Source organism: Branchiostoma lanceolatum, chromosome 9 (genome assembly GCF_035083965.1).
Source record: "Branchiostoma lanceolatum isolate klBraLanc5 chromosome 9, klBraLanc5.hap2, whole genome shotgun sequence".
NCBI lineage: Eukaryota > Metazoa > Chordata > Leptocardii > Amphioxiformes > Branchiostomatidae > Branchiostoma > Branchiostoma lanceolatum.
Window position 1 is genome coordinate 13,910,022 of NC_089730.1, and position 15,512 is coordinate 13,925,533.

Genomic DNA, 15,512 nt, shown 5'->3' on the forward strand with positions numbered 1-15,512 from the left:
AAAAAAAAACACAAAACATTCAAGACATACAATCACCATAAATTTATTTCATTGGTTCTTTTCACCAGCCAGGGTACATGTAGCCCTGTTAGCCAAAGGCTGCTAAAAGGATTAGCCCTGGTGGCATGAGTACAGAGGATCTACATAAAATTACACAACAACATATGAACTAAAATCATACAGATCAAGAGATAGAGTTGATGTAAAACTCCTTGTTGTGGAGGCTAATTTTGCTTATCTTTTGTCCACCAAGCTTAAAGTAGGTACCTCACCTTTCTCCTAATAATCACAAAAGGGCTGCAACATACTTAAAATTACATCAAGTGACCAATTCCAAAACAATAAATCAATGAAAATTATAAAGCAATATCAAATTGATAAATCATAGGACCCTTCTAACAGAGTAGCCTTTCTAATAGTAGCAAGTCTTAGATATTCATATTGCAACAGATATAAGAATCTGCCCATAACACATCACAACAGTGGTATGTACTGATTGAATATTAATTGAATATACTGACAGTTGAATAGAGTTCATTTGTAGCAGCACAATTTAGATAATCTACTTCCATAGTCACATTGCTTTGGCAACCTTGTACAAGCCCACCTAGCCATCTAACTTTCTTCCATACATTGCTGGATTTAAAAGTCCCTGTTGACATAAATTAAGGGTTCAGGGACAATACATGTAGTTTAGACTCCTATCATAACATCTTAAATTACGTAATGGTTCTGACTACACAATTTCCCTTAAATTACAACAGTTGGCAACTAGAATTGTGTGATCACTTACAATGTACATAAAGATCTCTTATAATATATCTCACATTTGACGTGAAATGACAACAATCATCATAGATTAGCAACATCTTTGTTCCCTCCTTCATTCCATTGCTAGTTATCTATAATTTCAGATTTCCTCACAGTTGGACACTTCATTTATTCAACTTTTGATCACATACATCATGTAATTTGAGTGACCAAATATATTAACTTTTATTCTACTCAAAATCAACAAAATCTAAACAGAAATAAACTCTGTAGATTCTATATCACCTTAAAAACTGCCACCCCTACTGAGCAGCATAGAATTCCATGATATCGATGAGACATTGCACCTTGTTCATACAATCAAGTATTATATATTTTTTGATAGTCCTCAACTCGATTTCGTCTAGATATAATAAACAACATCTTATGCATGAAGTGCTAAGACACCTTGACTTTCCTATAAAAGTTCAGTGAATTTTAATTCTATCTTACTCTTAGACTAGTACTAAATATTACTCTGACATTAATCATTTGACAATAAAGTGCAGATATGACGCTCTAGGAAGATATGAATCAAATATGAAGTATATCATTTCTTGGAGAACCATTGCAATACAGGCTTTTCATTAATGTCATGATAACTATACATGTGTAATTTGAATCCCACTGCGACCATGTTGGTGGGTTATTGGATTAAGCAGTGGCACCTTTTTGTGTTCTTCAATTTGTAATCCAAAATGGCGCAGATGACGTCAAATGAAAAACCTGTATACGCTCAAACTACAACATACAGTCAATCTGATGAGTAGTGTCTGATATAAAAGAAACTTGGAAAGTCCAAAGTCCTGTGCAACAAAAAGAGAACTAACTTAGCTCAGTAATGTAACGGCAGTGCAGTTAAAATCAGCTGCAGGTTAACGTTCTATACACTGTTGTACCATAGAATCCAGTGTGGTGTTTTCAACCTTTCCTATAGCTACTTGAGGGTTGGTATGTCTTAGAATTTAGAGGCATTTTTCTGAATCTTCATTGTTAAGGTCATAATCAAACAAGAACATGCTCTTTTTTCGGCCCCTTAATTGAGGCTATTATCACACACTTACTAAAACTTGAATTACGAATCAACTTTACGTTAGCATGTCTTCCTATTCCCTTTGTAAAAGTCATAATCTTGCAATCTGCCTCTTCTACAACTCTATTTAGCTGTTGTATCTTCTACAAAAATCTGGTTGATTGTTGAATTATCTTAAACGATGACTCAACTTTTTTGTGCTTGTTTTTCTCATAGTTTTGTATTTTCACCAAGTATTCACACGTATCTACAAATCTACACTGTACAATCGGAACTACTGACAATGTTGCCAATGGAGTGGCAACATATCAGATATTGCATTGGTACTGCATTACTTTAAGTTAAACTGCACACATCCAAAATAATGGAATGGTTGTTTATGGGAGCAGCAAAGATAAGATTTGGTCTTACCTACCAAAGAATGTTACAAGAATTTTGATCCCTGAAGAAATGAAATCCTGACATTAACCTGACTTGTTCAACAAATCTGGCAAATATAAAACAGCAATTATACTACAGTGTACTTGATAATGTAGATACATAACCCCAAACCAATTGTTTATAGCAAAGTAGAAAATTTAGAAAAATAAGAAACTGAAAGTTTGCAACAATACAATAATCAATTTCCCAGCTCTTTTTCTCTACTAGCTGCACAAAGAAAAGATCATAACAAAAGCCAATAAAATTATGACAAAGAGAAACTTCTTTAATACAAAAAATCTTTTGGGTTGAACCAAAATCATGAAAGCTGCTCTTGAAAGAGAACTGCAAGCATCTAAAATCTAGAACTGAATTGTTCTTTCCCAATTGCTCAATTCATATGGGTGCACAGTTGTGCACTGATCAATTGTGCGCTTACCAAAATTGCACCTTGCATGAAAAGCTTTCTGCCAATGCTTAATATGAGGATAGTATTAAGTGGCACATTGATATTCCAAGGGGAGGAGTTGTTTTTATGCTTCAGAAAAATGATGGTACACGTACTGTACTTGCACAATTGATTCAGAACTCTAGATCATGACATGTCAAACTCTCAGACATGGTTTCCAACGTGCACCTCAGCCTCCACCACCACAATGTTCTGCTGTGTGTCAGGACTTCTGTCTTCGGAACTCTCCCTCTGTGGAACAGAGCTGTGGGCAGGAACGGGCCTTCCCAGGATTCTCAGGGCTGACAGTCTGGCTTGTTGGTACACTGTCATGCAGTTGAATCCAAGCAGCCTAAGAACACAGAAAAACAATTAATTTCATCAGTCATTTCCCAATGAATGTCCCTGTAGCTCAATTGGTAACAGCTTCACAGTTGAGCTTCACCGTCTTTTGGAAGGGACATAAAATGGGGGGTTCATGTTTGAGGAAGTGCCTCCCTCATGTTACAACAGTTACTCAGATGGGTACCTACTGGCTGTAATAATACAACAAGGTGAATTTCTTATTTCGATTCACAGGGAATTGTATCTACCTGCATTAGAGTCAACTCAGCTCTAATGACAGACAAATTGACAGAACAATTTAGAGATCCATGTACATGTAGTTTCAATGAAGCTTGCAAAAGAAAACACAAAATTATGACCAAATTCCGTTAATAAAAATTAGATGATTCTTCTACAACCTCTGGAACTCACGCCAAAAAGGGGAATTTCACCTGCAGCCTCCCTTTGCTTTTCATCTTTCAGTCCACATTAGGTAATCGTTACACTTTAGATTATATGTTAACTTTATCAAAATTGATGTTACTTACTTCAAACAGACGTACTCCAGCAGTACAACACCTCCGATCACGAGAATCTTTGGCACGGGAGACGCAAAGCTTCGGAAAATCAGGTACACGATGAACGGTCCTGCAGACATGACCACCAGGATGAAGCTGAAGATGAGCCACTGGCGAACTGTCACCGCCGAGGGGAGCCACACCGTGCCCTCGCGCAGCTGGTACTGTTAAAGGTAAAAAAGGGCAGGTTTGAGATTATCTACCTGTACCTTCAGTAGCAAGGACACATCTTTTCTGTGCATGCTGGAATCGCAACTTTTTATACTCAATTTTAGAAGCTATTGGTGTCCGATGATGATTTTGGCAGATCTAGAAGTAGCTTTACAGAGGAAAACACGAAATGTTCTTACCTTCTCTTTGCAAACCTTGCATCTTGGTGCAGACCCACTGCCCATAGACTGTAGAAAGTGGGACAAAAAAACAGATATTACACCAACAAACATTTAGCTTTCTGAGTAGAATAGTACTGTATGAAACATGGCAAAATCTCCAGACAGAAATAGATGAGAATACAATCCTGAGCCATACAATCTGTGAACCATACAATTGTACCTCTTGATAACATACCTACTAACGTTACATGTACATGTTCAGGTTGTTGACTCACCTCAGCCAACCATCTCTTGAGACAGTCGTGGTGAACAGCAGACACGTCTCCCTTACAGTTACACGGCTGGATCATCTCTCCCGCGTCCGTCTTGTCTGGGTCGTAGCAGATCCAACACTCGCGAGGCTCTGACAGGCTTTCCTCGTTCTCGGCACTATCGTCAGTGGCGTGGTATTTGGGGATGTTACGGTGGTGTAGGAGGCTGTCTGTCTCAGTGGGCTGCATGTACATGAGGAAAAAATAGCAGAAAGGTTACGCCAAAAATAGTTACTCATTGACAAGCAACTGAATGAAATTTTGAAACAGACATTTCAGACATCATCCACTGTCTTTTGTCAGTGACTAAAGGAAAAGATCTGGAGAAGCAGGTTTTATACCAAAACTCTGAATAGTTATGTTGATGAGGCAACTAAATAAATAAGCAATAAGAAGTTGAAATCTTCACCTCCACTTGTTCCAAGTCCCGTTTCTTCAGCAGTTGTTTTGGATTCAAGATCCAGAGTTGTTCGGGGCTGCAGGTGTAGAAAAGATTTAAGTCTTCATTATATTAATACTTTCTATTCCTTCATTATTTGAGATTAGTCACGTCTTTATGGCACAAAAATGGGTATTCAAAGTCTCATTGTAGCAATCAGCGCTTACCTAGTGACGTTCCAGAGCACACAGGGGAACCACAGCACCACCCCTAGCTCCACGATGCGGAACGTCAGGGTGTAGTAGTTGTTACTCACCAGGGGCACACTGGATAGGAGGACACAAAAGGGTTATGTATAAAGTTCACAACGTTGTAAGGGTTACAGCCTCTTGGAGGGAATATAAAGCCGGAAGGTCCATGTTTGAAGACTGACACAAGTCAAGCACATCAAAGAAAGTACCGCATTTGCTGAAAAGGTGTACGTCCCACAGTCCCAGTGAGCTCAAAACAAATCATTCTCTTATGCAGAGCTTAGGCGTGTCACATTATGAAGTTGTTTACCAGTTATGAGAAACAAAACAAGCATAAGAAGAAGTTATTATAGAATTGTTCAAGATAAATCATGTATCTGTATCAATGAGTGCTCTATGACATAGAAGGAGTTCAAGTAATGTTACATTATGTACATGTATACCTATCTTCCCATATTTTGTTGTTATCTTACTTATTTCCTAAAAACTAACCAACTTCAGAGCCCCTGTCTTTCGATATCTTACTGTAATGTTGATTGTCTCCAAATCACAACACCTGCCACACACCTGTCCTTCCATATCTTGCCCATCATGTCCATGATGAGCAGCAGGGCTGTGAAGAGCTGCAGCCCGGCCTGGAACACCAGGCCCAGCCGAGACATGTGAAGCTGAGTCAGGTTCAGGGAGTTGTTACGGCTCGCAAACGCACCATGCACCTGCAATACAGGACAGCAAAGTCAAATAAATGCAGAAAAGTCTCATGTACAATGTGTATCTGCAATTAGGGAAAAATAGCAAGATCTACAGCAAAAAAGTCTCCAAAGTAACCCATTTGAAATTCCAGGTATTGTACACACAAAAATCAGATATCACATCATCTTGTTCTGTCCCTCCATATTTTGGAATCTGTATCGATTTCAAGATTATTGTGGCTACATCATTACATGTACATTTTAAACTTTATGAAAACATTAAATAGTGCCCCCTAATAGCAGCTATCAGTACTGCAGCAATGCAATCTAGCAGAGACTTTGATTCTGAAGGCAATACACCATTGAGGACTGGCTTATATCATGTCAGACTGTCTGCATTTTGGAATCTATATCTTGATTGCAAGATTATTGTCGCTACATGTACATGAAAACTTTATGAAAGCACTAAATAGTGCCCCCTAATAGCAGCTGTCAGTACTGCAGCAATGCAATCTAGTAGAGACTTTTATATGATTGAAGACAATGCAGCATTTTGGACTGGCTTATTTCAGACTGTCTGACCTTGAAAAACATCTCCACACCATAGATGAGGAAGAAGATGAGGACCAGGATCATCAGCATCCCAAAACAGCACTGGAATACGCTGACCAGGTACTCCTGTTGGGACAGAAACAACACAAGAAATGTCAATAGAAACATGAGCAAGTTCAATAAATCCAGTTCAAGTTACCATAGGAAGCTGAGATTTCACATAATGTCAAATTGAAGGTGAAGATTGCGATCTGGCAGAATTGCTGATACTACTGATAGGGATCCTGATTGGAGTCTCTGTCTACAAAATGTGTTAAGGTAGCCATTTATAAATCCTAAACTTCAAGTCAATCCATTGATCTAAAGAGACATGAATCGAAGTTGAAAAGTTCTGACTGTCATCTAACTGACATTAACATAATTCTACCGGGTTATATAAATCCGCCACTTTGAAATACAGTGGGTTTGAGAGATCTCTAGTGCAGCACCTTCCAGGTACTCATAGTTTAGATTTATACAGGCGTGCACCATACTAGGGGATGTTAAGCTGGAGATCTGTTTGAATGTATCTTTTCAGGGTGGCAGAATGTTATACCCTGGTGGAATTATGTTAAATAGTAGATGTTAAGTGAATATAGCCTGAGTACCAACCTCCGTAGTGACTGCTGGCTCAAAAGAATTCGCTTGCTAACCACGGAGTCTGACCCTGCGCGTATCCGTCACGGCTGTCTCATTATCACGTAATGAGGGGAATTCGAGCTGCGTTCGGTGCCATTTTTCGTTCCAAGGTGTCTCTATTGCCCTGTTCGGGTCCAGTTTTGAAAGAATCGCCATGGCAACAGTTCTTACAACCTACCCGTTACGAAGAACAGTGTGGCATGGGGGGAGCTTAGACGAATGGGGCCAATCAGCGAGCTCGTTCAAAATCGGAACGAATATCTGACTAACAGCCGTGACGGATACGCGCAGGGTCAGACTCCGTGGTTAGCAAGCGAATTCTTTTGAGCCAGCGGTCACTACGGAGGTTGGTACTCAGGCTAAAGTGAATACATTGTATCTTCAAATTTACGGACTTGGAATCTCTACCCTGTCATATATATCTTTATCCTAATAGACTTAACATGCATACATGTCTGTGTATGAACACTACTTTACAGTGTACCAGTCCCTACCTCCATAGAATGGTCCACAACTACCGACAGCACAAACTGCATGATGAGAAGGATGTACACGAAGGCGTTGAACACGACAAAGAATGCGAAGGACTTGTTCAGGAACCGCGGACGGTCGCAAAGAACGTCCTTTACATGGAATGTCTGCAAAATCAAATAAAAACATTTTGTATTCTTGCATAATAGATTCTAACATCTGCTTTAAAACTGTAAACATAAATTACATTTTTCAACTTGATTTGTTATGTGTTCACAAGTGCCACTATAGATACAGGCACAAACACAGACAGATGCTGGGGCAAGTACATACAGTTGCGCTTAACTATACATGGCTATAGAGGAGCACACATGAGAAAAAGATCAATGTTGCACATTCAATACTAGGAGGTTTTATGAAAGGTTGAAATTGATAATTATAAAAACTCCTTGGTCAATACAACAGTTCTGTCCTAGAATTCTAGAGTTAGGCTGCAAAAGATTAGTACATCATTGAGTGCTAAAAAAACAACCTTTGCACATGTCAAACTCACCTCAGCCCAGACACACACAACGAGTGAACTCCCGGTGATAAGAAGGGGGTAGTACGCACTCATAAGATTCAGGGCCCACTGGATGGGAATGTACTCCTGAAACACAGCAAGCAAAAATGTCACTCAAGTTGATATTACATTTTCCATTTTTGCTTTCACTAAATTACCATTATACAATAATTTATAAACATACAGTTTTCTTGTCAATGCCCTTCATCAGCCAGTTGTAATCCTAATTTGTGCAAGCCGCTGAGCTTGACTGAGAGAAATTCACATCAGATTTGTTTCTGTGAAAACCAACTATGTCTAATGGCATGTTACCAAGGAAAATTTGTTTGCTTAAAAGGTGTATACCTTTACCTTGCTGCCTAACTCTGTAACCAATTATGAGAATGGGTTGCCAAACGGCTACTTAAGTGTGCTTGGGGTTTATAAAAAGATGGAGACAAACATAATTTTTTTAAGATTTTAACAGTTGATATAAAGTAGTATGTAGTACTACATGGATGTCAAATAACTGTACTTTATTTCTGTTCTCTGTGATTTGGGATTCCTGACACAGGGCCATATCCTTTAAGCCTGTCAAACTGTAATAAGTAATATTTTTCTGCAAACTCAAAATACTTTTCAGCAAATTGCTTGCTTCACATGCCGTACGTCCAGACCTGAATATACATGAAGCACCTTTTGTATGCAGAATATTATCTCACCAAGCAACTATGTTCAAACCAAAGTTTTTTTAACCTCCTTGTTTAAACTTACAAAGCCTGAGTCAGAGATCACGAGGTAAAGACAAATATTTTCTGACTGTCTGGTCTATGGAGCAAAGGTAAACATGGTCAAACTTTGAGCAGCTAGTAACTCCATTCCTGAGCAGAAAGTTCAGGGTATGCAGCCTACCTAACTTTTGACACGCTACTACAATGGCTTGTATTCCATGCAATTGAGAATTGTAAACTGTGGACTTCAAGGTTCTTAGTGGAAAAGTAGAGAATTTATTCTTAACCAGTGCTTTGAGTATATACTGTACATTATGTTTGTTTTTTCTTCTTCTTATGATCCGTGGGAGAGTAGCTTATTGTAAGCTAAAATGTGATTAAGTAAACCTTTCTGTTTTGGGTCATTTGAATCTGCTTTTAAAATGTAATACTTGGCATCAGGAATTTGATTTCAATTTCACAAAAATGCAAAACAAAATGAACTCTTTTAAAATCTCAAATTTTGAAATCTCAAATCTCAAAATTCAATCTGCAAATTCATTGCATGAATGTGTCCTCTCACAGTCTTTCATGTGTTAATAAACTTTCCACTAGTGGGAAAATACCAACCACAGCAAATGTTTTCAAAATAGTCTAGTTAAAAATGTCAAAACCAATTATTAATGGGGAAAGGTAGGACAATGACAAAGTTATTCATTTATCAAGGAAAGGAAATAAGATTTGAACATTTTCCTACAAAACTTATATTTGCTGTAAATGGAAAACAGAGTCAGGGAAAGTGATTCCAAGGTTTTTAGTCTCACTGAGCACCCAAATTTTGTTTGAGCCATGCACAAACTTTGCTTTATGAATACCTGTGCAGTGAAGTATGCAGCCCTGGAGGCAGCGGCTAGTAGTGTCAGCAGGTACAGCATCTTCTGTGTGGTCATCTTACAGGCTTTGAACAGGGATGGCTCCTTCTGGCGCTGGAACTCCGACCGCACACACAGGACCTTCAGAAACAAGGTAATCAGGGATGGCACACTTCAACCCCTTACCCACATGGCTTTGTGACTTTGCACACTTGTTCACACAGACATTTCAAAGTTAACTGTGAATCTGGTAACAGATTGAAATGTGAAAAAGACTTCCAAGATATCAAGTAATATCTATAAGCTAAGACATGGTACGATTCTGAAAAATAAACATTAGTCTTACCAGCTGTGTACTTGACACCAGGACGAGAAAGTAGAACACGAAGCCAAAGCCGATGAAGTAACTCATGTTACTCTCGTCGCAGGCCTCTCCTGTAAACTGTACCTAAAACACAGTTGATGAAAATTGTACAATGTCACGCAGAAATAAAATTGTCTTTAGTAGTAGAGCATCTATACTGACTTATGGCGCATACAGAGCGATATATTACAATAAACCATTTTCTATACCTTATTAGTGTTAGTCCGGAATAATTCTACTATCCTTGCAAGGTAACCTGTAATATACATGTAGCCTTTGGTTTTGATGATCAAAGTAAAGACCTGACACAATAAAGAGTTTTCTTCTCCTGAATTTAACATGGTTGCTTCACAACTGCAAGTTGCCAGTGATAAACAGGTGTATTTTGTAACCCCTGAGGCACCAGCCCAACCGTAGGTCAGAGCGCCCAAAAGCAATCTGACCCGCAGGAGTGCTGGGGCCAATGGTAATGTAGAATGCCTTATGTCATAACCACCCAAAATAAAAACACATTTCAATGTGAAATGCACAAGGAAATTTGGTGTTCTTGAACAAAAGATTGTAAGAACATTGATTTTTTCGCAAGCAATGCACGCAAAGTTGCATTCAAATTATTCTATGAAAGCCCTTGTGATACGATGACTGTGCCTGTGTGATACCGTAAAAAACAGACCAGATCAGGTATGACATAAAGATTGACTGTCACATCAAATGAAAGTTTTGGTACAGGAAAGTTTCCTTACATCACAGATACACCTTCCCTCGTAGCAGACGCCATGTTCTGAACAGTTGTCCCTGCACTCCTGAGCCTCTGTAAGCCCCATCATCAACGTAGTCAGGTTCAACAACTTTCCCAGAATGCTCTCCATCAGTTACTCTGGGCTTCTCTTACAATGTCTGTTAATCTAAAACGTGTGAGAACTATTGCAGCTGCGGCCTCTAGTGGTGGTCCCGTTTTTTTCTGGGCTTCGCTGATTCCTTATTCTTCACATTTTGAAAAACTGCACATCTGGAAAAAAGGAAAAAGGGTATAATTAGACAGGAATTGGTGAATATAACATTATGCTAAGGCCATATCTCACAATTGCGAAGAATACTTAATATCATAACAAATTCTGGATTATAATCAAAATAATTTCCACTAGTCTCTTGCTACAACAAGACATTCTAATTTACATTCACAATTGGGAAGATTACTTTATATCATAACAAACAAATTTTGGATAGTGATTAAAATCAGTTTCAACGGTATCTACAACAAAACATTCTAAGTTACCTTCTCTGCCTGACTTAAGCATATACACATTCAAAAATAGTTGCATTTCAGGCAAGGAGCTATAGCTTTCTACAAGTAGTATGGATAAATTACGGAGATTACTTCCAGACGTTTCGAATGACATCCACCACCCTTCCTCAGCGTCACTAGAATGAACTAGCAGAACTAACCAGTACATATATAGACTACACTAAGAAAAACCGGTTGAACATGGCAGAGTCACAAACTCATGCATAAGCAGCATTGATATGTAAAACGAGTTAGGATAGTTCCTACAGTAAGACAACACCAAATAAGCTAGTTCGGAGTTGCTACTACGCATGTGCAGTGTCAAAGGTGAAGGCCCCCGCGACGGAAACAGTGCTCGCCTCCACATTGTCTCGATTTGCATAACAACGCCCAGACGGGTCTTGTTTCCGTCGCGGGGGCCTTCACCTTTGACACTGCACATGCGTAGTAGCAACTCCGAACTAGCTTATAGAAACTGCTTTCCTCCTTTGAGTGGTTTTAAGTACTGGTCATTAGTTCTGCTAGTTAATTCTAGTGGCACTGAAGAAGAGTGATGGATGTCACTCGAAACATCCAGAAGTTAACTCCATAATTTATCCAGTTGTAGTAGAGTTTGAATGGTATATGAGTATTGTTTACCTGGATGTCTAACCTTCATCACTGCACTACAAGAAAAAATCCCTGTGGGCTACACGCAATTCTACCACACATGTGTAAGCACGCACCTGCTTTTGCAGAGACTCTTAGACTACTAATATCATTCATGAATGCACCAAACAAACAGACATTGCAATCGACACCTTGACACTGAGTCTTACATACCTTGTACCACATTCCTACATTCACATGACCATGTATCATTGCCAAACAATGGTGTTACCTGGAGCAGAGAACCTTTGTACGCCTTCACATGCACGGACAACTTCGTTAACAATGACGCAGTGCCGAAAACCTTGGGGGAAAAACAACTTTTGGACGTGTGCCACAGCTAATAAAGATGCACAAACAGACACTACAGGCAGGGTAGTTTTTCTCAGTGAAAACCTGTCAAGAGAGCACAATCTACACACCTTTGGAAAACAACTTTTGGAAAAGTGCCAAAACTAACAAAGATAAGATGCATAAAGAGATTAAGCGAAAAACAATTTTCCCCAAAAGGTTCTCATACATAATCTACTTCTTCAAAGTTGAAAGTCACCATTTATCCAGAAAATAACATATTATACTAGTGAAGTACCGGTAGTGAAAAATGTGGTTGCTTCACTCTTTCAACCTGACGACACCTGAGGAACAAAATTGATCAGATGTCAAAACCATATCCTTGGACGTTGGACCAGCCTCATGTTTTTCTTTGAAGGGGGCCGGTACACCATTTTACCTGATACGTTGGGGACATTTCTGAAATTACTGTGATATTAATGAGAGAGAAGAATATTGTGTAATTTGAAATGCTCTATCCCCCATGCAGACCCCTTTAACTGTGTGATGTAATAAGGCATCACACAAGTCCACTATGACTGATGAAAGTCTAAACTCAAAATCAAATGCCCAGTGCCCAATCATGAGGTACACGTGTGCAGAAGTGTGTCATGCTATGGCCACTGGGTTCATAAGTAAACTGGTTACAGGTCATCAGAGTTCATCGTTCCTTTGACTTACATAAAGTAAAAAGTTCAGTTCAAAGTTCATGGCTATCAAATGTTCAATGTTCAAGCGGTTGTCTAAACTTTGGCTGTTTTCAGAATTTCATATCAGTTCATGGCATGCATCCAATTTATCAGCAGTTGAGAAATGTAATAATCTTGAGAAAAGTAACAACTTTGGGAAACGTTACAAGAAATGTTACAACTTTGGAAAATGTTTATACAAGCTTGAGGAATGTTACAATTTTGGTGAACGTTAGAAGCATGAGGAACGTTACAATTTTGACTTTCTCAGGGTGCGAAATACCTGGTTGCACGTTGCACAGTGCAACAAGATTTCGGTTGGTGCAAGTTAATTCCAAACCCAGGTAGCGCAGTGTGCAACCTTATATTTTGAGCCAAAGATTTCAATCGGAGCCCTGGAAGCTCACAAAAACACAGTGTCACTCTCATAAAATTCGGTAAATCTTCAATTGAAATAAAGAAATCAACACTTTTTCGTTTTAAACCATCCAAAACCCTTCATAGATCGTGGAATTTGAGCTGAAAAAGACAAAAACACACTGCCCTCAGCTAAACAAGATGTTGTTAGGTCAATGGGAACACAATACTATCTAATATATATTTTGAAATGTTAGTACATGTAGTATTATACGCTACATACGAGCTTGATTTGAAGAAATCGGTGAATGTTGCTGGAGCAACCTGAAATTTGGATGTGCAACCTAGCATTTGCCCTTGGTTGCAACATGGGCAACCTGGCTCAAAAAAGTATTTCGCACCCTGCTTTCTACATCTTACTGCTACATCTGCCTGAAAGGTCCTGGAGTGCTCTAGGAAACCGGGAGCTTGAAAAATGTTACAATTTTACTTTTCTACATCTGCTTGGAGATTAACCTTCAACAGACTTACTTTAAGGAAATGCCACTCCAAATTCCTGCCTCATCACTTGAGAAAACACAAGCTTAAACTGTAGCTTAAGCTTCTGGCAATGATTCACCTGGCAGGCAAACAATGGAATTTCTCTCCCTGGCTGATGGCTTTGCTCAAACAATGGAATGTTTCTCTCTGGCTATCAAATGTCTTTGCTAACAATGGGATGGGGGCCTGCATACCCTTTTATGTAGAACGTAATCAGCCGCTTGGAACCTCCTTGATTCCACAAATTCATAGCCGGACCACATAGAGCATGAATGGCACATTGTATGACACATGTAGCCAAGGATGTCCTAGGTAAATCATAAGCCAAGCCAGTGAGCCAAACTTAACGTAATACCTATCTTCAACTTCAACTTAGTAAACCCCCAGATAACCCCGCGAGGGGCAAAGTAGGGGGGGGAGGAGGTCCCAGGCTAAGGCGGGCAGGCCTCCAGCCTGGCGCGGAAAGACTCAACGGTGGGAGCCGTAACAACCGCGCCAGGCAGGGCGTTCCACTCGGGTATGGTGCGAGGGAAAAAAGAATATTTAAATGAGTCTGTTCGGGCGTAAAGTGGTTGAAATTTGAGCGTGTGGCTTCCCCGGGTGCGCCCCTGAGCTGGTTTCAGTAGACTATCTGTATTAATATTGATGTGGTTATTAACTAGCTTATAGAAAAAGGTGAGACGGGCGTTCCTCCTCCTTTCAGAGAGAAGGGTCCACTGCAGGTCATTGAGCAGTGGACCCTATATCTGCTGCCTTCCTGAATTTAGTGTAGAGCATTGCCTGAGATGTGGAGGCAAATAAAGGCCACAAATTATTTATACTCCACCCCACTCCACCCCAGAAATCAATTGTGAAGACCAGTTAATCCAACATAATCATTTACACCTCCCCCCCCCCCACACACACACGGCTTTTCACATGAGAATCATGATAATTCTAGAAACATACATGCACCAAGAAGGTACAGTAATATGCATGCCATTGTATAACAATCAGAGCAATCAGAGATGGCAGACTTCATCCCCTTACCCATGAATGATACTACTTTGCAACTCTTCCAGTCCCACATTGCAGCACTGCTGCAGCGATGAGGATGCATGGCAACATTACATCTTGTATAAGTCTATAGTATTCCCAAAGACACACACACACAGAGACAAACAGACTCACAGTCACAGACAAGTCAATTACGATACTTCATTCCCTTGGGGCAAACATGTATCCACATGCACCATACACAGTCCAGGAAAACAATGATCCTGTGGGTAACAGTTTTCTTACATAACGTTAATCCGATATAAAGATCGCCTCACGACAAAAAACATTCATCAGCACACTATGGAACAGAGCATAATGTATGGTTACATAATTTCTGAATCGATTAATCACTTTACACAGTGCATAAATAGATAACAAAGAATCATGTGATGTGACATGACCACTACATATTCCCGAAGCCGCGAGGATGTCCTTGATTTGACCCAGATGTCCACAAATGTTCCAAGATGGAAGGCTAGTAGATACAGATACGAACAGCATCAACCATTTCGTCATAATTCCATTCATTCATGGTTATACATATTGCACAATGGCTGACTCACCACCACCAAGCCTTCTGCGACACGTCACGTAGCAGAAAAACGCAGGATTTCTGACGAACTAGCGGCTGGGAACGTTCTTAGGAATATCTGGTCGTCTTACCTTCAATTCCTGCCCAAAACTACTTTTCTAAATAGGGAATGTTACGCGGCGATGACGACCAACCGGAGAACATGGCCTCACAGCGGCCTGATCAGACCTCAGATCTTCGGTCACTTCCGTGTCAGCTGATCAGAACGAAATAAACATCAGGATTTTCCATTGCAGTTCAGAATAATATCGCTAGAGAGCAGTGCAC

At 39.7% G+C, this 15,512-nt stretch overlaps 1 protein-coding gene across 7 annotated transcripts; it reads right to left on the minus strand.

The window, feature by feature from the left end:
• Positions 1–27: 27 nt before the first annotated feature.
• On the minus strand, positions 28–15,454 carry LOC136442432 (uncharacterized). 7 transcript variants are annotated; one of them, XM_066439285.1, is made up of 14 exons: positions 15,317–15,454; positions 10,510–10,775; positions 9,749–9,850; positions 9,406–9,543; positions 7,833–7,928; positions 7,303–7,446; positions 6,161–6,256; positions 5,454–5,602; positions 4,863–4,961; positions 4,666–4,732; positions 4,221–4,439; positions 3,964–4,011; positions 3,584–3,777; positions 28–3,063 (listed from the first exon to the last, which is right to left on the minus strand). In XM_066439285.1, the coding sequence occupies exons 2-14, from the start codon at positions 10,633–10,635 to the stop codon at positions 2,877–2,879; spliced, it is 1,665 nt and encodes a 554-aa protein (XP_066295382.1). In that variant the 5' UTR covers positions 10,636–10,775; positions 15,317–15,454; the 3' UTR covers positions 28–2,876. The 7 variants fall into 7 exon arrangements, with proteins under 7 accessions (XP_066295382.1, XP_066295386.1, XP_066295385.1 ...); XM_066439289.1 differs by lacking the exon at positions 15,317–15,454 and adding an exon at positions 15,217–15,301; XM_066439288.1 differs by lacking the exon at positions 15,317–15,454 and adding an exon at positions 11,932–12,056.
• Between the last annotated feature and the right edge of the window lie 58 nt (positions 15,455–15,512).

Coding starts and splice junctions, on each gene's coding strand:
- LOC136442432 (XM_066439285.1), bottom strand. CDS start 10,635: ATGGAGAGCATTCTGGGAAAGTTGTTGAACCTGACTACGTTGATGATG. Junction 9,544..9,748: donor TGGTGTCAAGTACACAGCTG/GTAAGACTAATG, acceptor TTGTTTCTGAAG/GTCCTGTGTGTGCGGTCGGA. Junction 5,603..6,160: donor GTGTGGAGATGTTTTTCAAG/GTCAGACAGTCT, acceptor CCTGTATTGCAG/GTGCATGGTGCGTTTGCGAG.